The 7,968-nt window shown below is 46.5% G+C and overlaps 1 protein-coding gene across 1 annotated transcript in view; it reads left to right on the top strand.

The window, feature by feature from the left end:
* LOC122935558 (carbonic anhydrase 9-like) overlaps positions 1 to 7,141 on the top strand; it is an 87,129-nt gene extending 79,988 nt beyond the window's left edge. The window contains exons 11-12 of the mRNA XM_044291326.1: positions 6,645 to 6,788; positions 7,027 to 7,141. Of these exons, the coding sequence (XP_044147261.1) occupies positions 6,645 to 6,788; positions 7,027 to 7,141 (259 nt within the window). The remainder of the gene's footprint in view (positions 1 to 6,644; positions 6,789 to 7,026) is intronic.
* The last annotated feature ends 827 nt before the right edge of the window (positions 7,142 to 7,968 follow it).

The raw sequence follows: 7,968 nt of genomic DNA, 5'->3' as shown, positions 1-7,968 counted from the left end.
GCCGCTGATAGCCCCACCAACCTGCAGCGTCACGGACCGGAAGGAAGGCCGATTTCCGCTCGGTGGAACGCACCCCTTACACCCGTTCATTGTCCTGTGTAAGCCGGTCAACTATGTTCTCAGATTTTTTCGAGTGGCCGAGGCGGCAGCAGAAGAGGTAGCAGGAGGGGCCTGAGCCCTTTCTTGGTTTTGAAGGTGCTTACTCCACTGCAGCCCGTGTCTCGCATGTAGATGCCTGGTCATGCAGGTTGTGCTCAGGTTCAGAACGTTAATGCCTCGCTTCAGGCTCTGATGGCACAGCGTGCAAACCACTCGGGTCTTGTCGTCACCACATTGTGTGAAGAAGTGCCATGCCAGGGAACTCCTTGAAGCTGCCTTTGGTGTGCTCGGTCCCAGATGGCGGCGGTCAGTAGCAGGCGGAGTCTCTTGGCGGCGGGTGTTCTGCTTTTGCCCACTGCTCCCTCTTTTGCTACGCTGTTGGCTCGGTCACACTACTACCTCTTCCACCGAACTCTGAAAGTCAGTGGCACGACCTTCATTCCATGTGGGGTCTAGGACCTCATCGTCCCCCACCCAGTCTTGATCCCTGACCTCCTGTTCAGTCTGCACACTGCAGAAAGACGCAGCAGTTGGCACCTGTGTTTCGTCATCATCAGAGACATGCTGAGGTGGTATTCCCATGTCCTCATCATCAGGAAACATAAGTGGTTGTGCGTCAGTGCATTCTATGTCTTCCACCGCTGGGGAAGGGCTAGGTGGATGCCCTTGGGAAACCCTGCCAGCGGAGTCTTCAAACAGCATAAGAGACTGCTGCATGACTTGAGGCTCACCAAAACGAACAAGTGGAAATAATGTATAAAAGTATAAATTTATTATAAAGTATAAAGAATGGAACAACTACAGATATTGCAAGAATACGGAGAAGCGCAGGGTCACAAAATCCACAAAACACCAATGTATCTGTGGGTGATAACACACAGAAAGGTACAGTCCGTTAATGACAATACAAGCTCAAGAAATACCTGGATGGCCAGATGTAGTGTCTCCACAATGAGACTATGCACAAGTCATGCAAATGACCATTCAGGTACAAAAAAGAGCTATATCACACAACACATGGTACTTAAACAAATTAGGCAGATCATGGAAGTAACAGTTACTCGAGTAGAAGTAAAAATCTTGATGATGTGCACCATGGGTGTGTTTTCACCCCAGTATGCCAAAGCAGTATGTTCGGGTTCGGGTGCCGAAAAACCTAAAGTTCGGTACGAACCCGAACTTTACAGTTCGTGTTCGCTCAACTCTACCCAGTATGAGAGAGCCGTATTTCTGGCCTAAATGTGACACTCACTTATGCACATATAATCCTAGATGTGCACTATATGAAACAGAGGGTTTTTTAAACCCCAGTGTCTCAAAGCAGTATTTCTGGACTTGCAGATAGCCTGTGCAGGTGCACTATCGTTGCATAAAATGGCTGCCGATCATGTATTGATATTGACTAACTGAAGGAAAAAAAGTTTGTTTTCAGCAGTAGTTGACTCAGGGCAGGCTTAAAACAATTGTGCACTGCACCCACAAAACACTTTTGCTGTAGGTCGCTGAGTAAGAAGCAGTTATTCATAAGATTTCTCCCTGATCTCTCCCTCACAGCAGCTGCAGCCTATCCCTACACTGATCAGAGCAGAGTGACGGGCGGCGCTACGTGACTCCAGCTTATATAGAGGCGGGGTCACATGGTGCTCTGGCCAATCAAAGCCATGCCAATAGTAGGCATGGCTGTGATGGCCTCTTGGGGCAAGTAGTATGACGCTTGTTGATTAGCTGCTGTGCAGCCTTTCAAAAAGCGCCATAAAAATCGCCAAACACCGAACCCAAACTTTTACGTAAATGTTCGGGTCCGGGTGCCAAAAAAACAAAAGTTCGGTACGAACCCGAACTTTACAGTTCGGGTTCGCTCAACTCTATTTGTAAAGTATTGCTCTCTCAAGCAGGGCGGCGGTGACAGATTCGTTTGCAGACAACAGGTTTAAAATCCAAATTGATGCTTTATTTTATGACTCTCCAGCAATTACAGGCAAACCCAGTAATTCACTAGGTTCGGTGAAGTTCCAGGACCACAAAGCATAAATCCAACAAAATAAACTCCTGCCCATCTGGGCTCTAACTAATACAGATTAGTTACTAGCTCACCTATTGGGCACCTTTCACACACTGGATTAGATCCGGCTTCCTCAGCCAGCTTCCTAAACTTCTTCCAGGCATAGCTCTCTCAAACTGACAGCCTGGGATGTGCTTTTATTTCCCCCTAACAATCCCAGCTAGCTACACCTGGGGATCCCTCAGGCTAGGGAAAAACCGTCCCTGAAATGGGGGTGGACTGGGGAGGTCCCACTATCAAACCTACCTTCCCAGTCCAAATGAAATCCAGCCCTTGAACTTTTAACAAAACTGTCTCAGCAACCTACACCTTGCTAAAACCACTTTAGCTTTTCTGGTTTTTACTTACCTCACCCAGTTGCGGAATCTGAGTGAGATATGTACCCCTTCCAAGACTTTTCAATACACCATACAAATGTGGTATCGCTGTAATCGTACTGACCCAGAGAATGAAGGGAACAGGTCAGATTTATCACATAGGGAACACTGTAACAACAAAACCCATAAAACTATATAAATGTGGTATCTCTGTAATCGTACTGACCCTGAGAATGAAGAGAACAGGTCAGTTTTATCTCATAGGGAACCCTGTAAAAACAAAACCCATAAAACTATATAAATGTGGTATCACTGTAATCGTACTGACCCAGAGAATGAAGAGAACAGGTCAGTTTTATCTCATAGGGAACGCTGTAAAGACAAAACCCATAAAACTATATAAATGTGGTATCGCTGTAATCGTACTGACCCGGAGAATGAAGAGAACAGGTCAGTTTTATCTCATAGGGAACACTGTAAAGACAAAACCCATAAAACTATATAAATGTGGTATCGCTGTAATCGTACTGACCCGGAGAATGAAGGGAACAGGTCAGTTTTATCTTATAGGGAACCCTGTAAATACAAAACCGATAAAACTATATAAATGTGGTATCACTGTAATCGTACTGACCCGGAGAATGAAGAGAACAGGTCAGTTTTATCTCATAGGGAACGCTGTAAATACAAAACCCATAAAACTATATAAATGTGGTATCACTGTAATCGTACTGACCCAGAGAATGAAGGGAACAGGTCAGTTATCTCATAGGGAACACTGTAAAAACAAAACCCATAAAACTATATAAATGGGGTATCACTGTAATCGTACTGACCGGAGAATGAAGAGAACAGGTCAGTTTTATCTCATAGGGAACACTGTAAAAACAAAACCCATAAAACTATATAAATGTGGAATCACTGTAATTGTACTGACCCAGAGAATGAAGGAAACAGGTCAGTTTTATCTCATAGGGAACACTGTAAAGACAAAACCCATAAAACTATATAAATGTGGAATCACTGTAATCGTACTGACCCAGAGAATGAAGAGAACAGGACAGTTTTATCTCATAGGGAAGACTGTAAAAACAAAACCCATAAAACTATATAAATGTGGTATCTCTGTAATCGTACTGACCGGAGAATGAAGAGAACAGATCCGTTTTATCTCATAGGGAACGCTGTAAAAACAAAACCCATAAAACTATATAAATGTGGTATCACTGTAATCGTACTGACCCGGAGAATAAAGGAAACAGGTCAGTTTTATCTCATAGGGAACGCTGTAAAAACAAAACCCATAAAACTATATAAATGTGGTATCACTGTAATCGTACTGACCGGAGAATGAAGAGAACAGATCCGTTTTATCTCATAGGGAACGCTGTAAAAACAAAACCCATAAAACTATATAAATGTGGTATCACTGTAATCGTACTGACCCGGAGAATGAAGGAAACAGGTCAGTTTTATCTCATAGGGAACGCTGTAAAAACAAAACCCATAAAACTATATAAATGTGGTATCGCTGTAATCGTACTGACCGGAGAATGAAGAGAACAGGTCAGTTTTCTCATAGGGAACACTGTAAAAACAAAACCCATAAAACTATATAAATGTGGTATCACTGTGTAACAGCGGCTGCTGTACGCCACTGTTACCCTGCTTACCGCCATGCTCAGCGGTGACCCTTCCGTCCACCACTGCAGTCCTGGACTCTGTCGCTGTATGTGCTGTGGTGCTGAGGATTCTGCTCCACAGGTTCCACTCAGCCCTGGACACAGCATGGTTGCTGCTGGTTTCTTGTTACACCGCTCTAGGGGCAGCACGCATCACTCCCTGGGCTGCATGGGTTGGGTCATGTGACCCCGCTGACCAACCCAGGCTCTCCTGTAGGTACTAAAGTGGCTCGGCCCCCTTCCCAGATACCTCAGTGTCAAGGTCCTTGTCTTAACATGTAGAGCTTGGAAGAAAGACGAGACAGAGGGGAGATGAGAGAGACTGCTAAATACATAAAGGGAATCAACAAGGTAAAAGAGGAGAGAAGATTTAAAAGAAGAAAAACTGCTACAAGAGGACAGAGTGTTACATTAGAGGGGCAAAGGTTTGAAAGTAATATCAGGAAGTATTACTGTACTGAGAGAGTAGTGGATGCCTGGAATAGCCTTCCTGCAGAAGTGGCAGCTGCAAATACAGTGGAGGAGTTTCAGCATGCATGGGATAGGCATAAGGTCAGCCTTCATATAAGATAGGGCCGGGGGCTATCCATAGTATTCAGTATATTGGGCAGACTAGATGGGCCAAATGGGTCTTATCTGCCGGCACATTCTATGTTTCTATGTATGTTTGCTAAGCTCCTGATACTCATGTGTGCTCCTGACTTATATCTTGTTCCTGGCTTCTGCTACTTATTTGATGTCTGCCTGCTTGCCTTGACTCTTCTGTTGCCGATCCGGACTGACTGACCTCTTCCTGTGCTGCCTGCCCTGTCCTTTTGCCTGTCTGACTACGTCTCTGCCTCATCCTTCGGTCCTGCACTGTTAACGACTGCTCCTGGTAATGACCCTACCTGCTTGACTACGCTTGTACTACTGGTACCTACTCAGGTACCTCTTGGTCCGCCTGGACCAGCTGCCTCATCTGCCTTCCCTCCTCAAGAGGTAGCGACCTGGTGTTCCCCTCTGGAAAGTCTATCCCCACCATCAGGGAACTGTGAAGAATTGAAGGGTACACTTAGACAATGCCCTTAGGGGAGGTGGGACACATGGCACAGTGGGTTTACACCCACTGGTTTGTGACAGTACACTGAGGCCATGGACCCCACTGGTCACTCTAAGCCTGTCCTTCAGGAATTACTACATGAAGTGAGGCACCAGAGTGAATGTAAGGATGTCATGATGCAGTTCATGCAAAATGTTACTGCTCGTATGGATGTGATATCTTTTCCAGCTACTGCAGGGTCGCCAGTCGCGGCTACTCCTGCCATTTTCACATCGGTGAATCCGGATTTGTGTGGTGCCAGGGTGGTCTCCCCTAGTTGCGCCGACACACTCCAGTTGTGGACTGGCACTCCGGTATGATTCTGCATTGGGGATCATTGTCATTCCACCTGCTTATCAGAGGTCCAACCTGCTTCCTCGCCTACTGTACTGGTAGATCTGCCTGGACTCCCGCAGCAATATGCCAGTTTTGCAGATGTCTTCAGTAAGAAAGAGGAGGAGACCCTACCTCCTCATCGTCCGTATGATTGTCCGATCAACCTTCTGCCTGGTGCCACTTCTTCTCGTGGTCAAGTCTACCCACTCTCATTTCCCAATCACCCAAGTGATGTCATCAAGGAGAATCTTGTGAGGGGGTTTATCCGGAAATCTACTTCTCCAGCCAGTGCTGGTGTAAGGATGTGGGGCAAGGGACCTTGAATGTTTTACTCTGCCTTTGTAAAATGGTATAATAACTGCAATGTCGTACTTTGGTCAGTAGATGGCAACAAAGGATAACAGTCTACATGGAGCTGCCTATGGGGTAATGTTAAAAACATGTTTTGTTTGCAAAGTTGGTAATTAGCTAATTTAATGCTGTTTGTGTACCCCTACAACTGTGATAGCAGGCTGGATATGCAGGTTTGATACAGTACTTAGCAATTGACTTATAGTATTACACTCTCCCTGTAAGGGGAGGAGGGGCCGAGAGGAGCAGGAAGTGGACCGATGGAGGTTGTGCTTGGTGCAGCTGGAGACCAGGAGAGATCGTCTCTGCAGATTTTGGAAGGGAATGGACCGTGTCACAATGAAAACTAGCGACAGCACGAAGGGGAGGTTTGCAGCAATGACCCAAGGAGTGAGAACACATCACAATTACTGGTTTATTGTTAGGCAGTGTTAAGTTCACTGTTGGTTACCAATTTGTTTTATATATTCTCAGCTTCTTGTTCACTATATTGTTCAGTAAACTCAAATGCTGGGAAAGAACCTTTGTCTGTGTCTGTGTGGCATCATGTACCCTCTGTACCTGTGGGCCCAGCCCTTGGTTGTAATTCATTTGGCGCTGCAAGCAGGGTACATTGAATGCCATGCAGAACCCAAATGGTTCTGAGGCGCTTACGGCTGTGGCCCCTATCACCCCTCCTGCCGTGGGAGTAGCTCCTATCATGTGTTTGCATGCAGGGGCAATATTGAATTAGCTAGTGCTAGGTTTGAAGGCAAAAATTTGCTGCTAGAAGACTGGGACGCAGACCTTAAGAGCATCCTCAGGTTGTACAACTTGGCTCTGGATTTACAATCAGATGTGGTGCTGAACGCCTTGGAAGGGTTAGCTACGTCCATAGGAGGAAAAGAAGACACTGGATACTATATTCTTAATTCTTGAGTCTATCTACGGAGGAACCACCAGTACCAGCAGCCTTAGGTCCCATTTCTTTACTCACTTCCAGCGTGAAGATGAGACTATTCCACAGTTTGCCAATGACCTCCAGGAGATCTAGTCATATGTATGAAAGAGAGAGGCCAATGGTGCTAACATTCTTTGAAATGGATATCAAATCCTCAGGGACCAGTTCGTACTTGGATTGCGTAGCCCTCCTCTTCGCCAGGCCCTCAGGGAACGTATCCTGGAGGATGCTACGTTGCAGTTTCAGAAGATACAAGCTGAGGATGTGGCCTGAGACAAGGAAGAGGGGTATGGGGCTTACACTGTAAGGATGCCGGCTGCAGGAAGTCAAAGCACTCCCTCTGATGAAGAGAATCTGCGAGAGGCAGTGAAGGCACTGAGTGTATCCCTGGGAGAAATTCTGAGGCAATTGGAACAGTTATAGGCTCAATCAATGGCCCTAGTTCAGTCCGATTACTGGAAAAGAGGTGCTGCCCCTATGGGTTCCCCTCTATATCGAGCAATTCCAGAGGCTGGAGTTAGAGACTCTCCCAGGCACTGGGCTGGTCCGTCACCACCTACAGATGCACAGACGCGTTGTCCTCCAAAAGACCGGAAGGCAAGGGGGCCGCAGTGTTGAATTTGCAGAGAAATAGGATAGATCGCCCGTCAATGCCCACAAAAGGCCCTGAATCCAGAACCCCTCACGGAAGTGGGGAACACCGCAGGGGATGCCAGTTGCCAGGTTACCCCTAATGACCTCCGGGACCTAGTGACCGAAAGCCCCTACCTACAGGTGCAGATTGAAGAACAGATGGTGGAATGTCTTGTAGACACAGGATCGGAAGTAACTGCGATGCCAGTGAAGTTCTTTGAGATATACTTCGGCCACCTCATGAAGAAGCCTGACAAGGGCACCGTGATCAAGCTGACGGCGGTAAATCAGACTGCTATACCTGTGTTCGGAGTGGCTTGGATGAGAATGAAGCTATGCAAACAAGATGCTGGCAAAAAGAGAGTGGTGCTTGTAGAGAAACTGGCTCGGGATGGAGCTCCCGTTGTATTGAGAATGAATGTTCTGCGGGAATTGGATCAGCTCATGTTTAGAAAGGATTGCCCGAG

The sequence above is a fragment of the Bufo gargarizans genome, chromosome 4 (genome assembly GCF_014858855.1).
Source record: "Bufo gargarizans isolate SCDJY-AF-19 chromosome 4, ASM1485885v1, whole genome shotgun sequence".
Classification (NCBI taxonomy): domain Eukaryota; kingdom Metazoa; phylum Chordata; class Amphibia; order Anura; family Bufonidae; genus Bufo; species Bufo gargarizans.
Note: the sequence above shows the minus strand (reverse complement) of the source record. Positions and strands in the feature narration are given on the sequence as shown.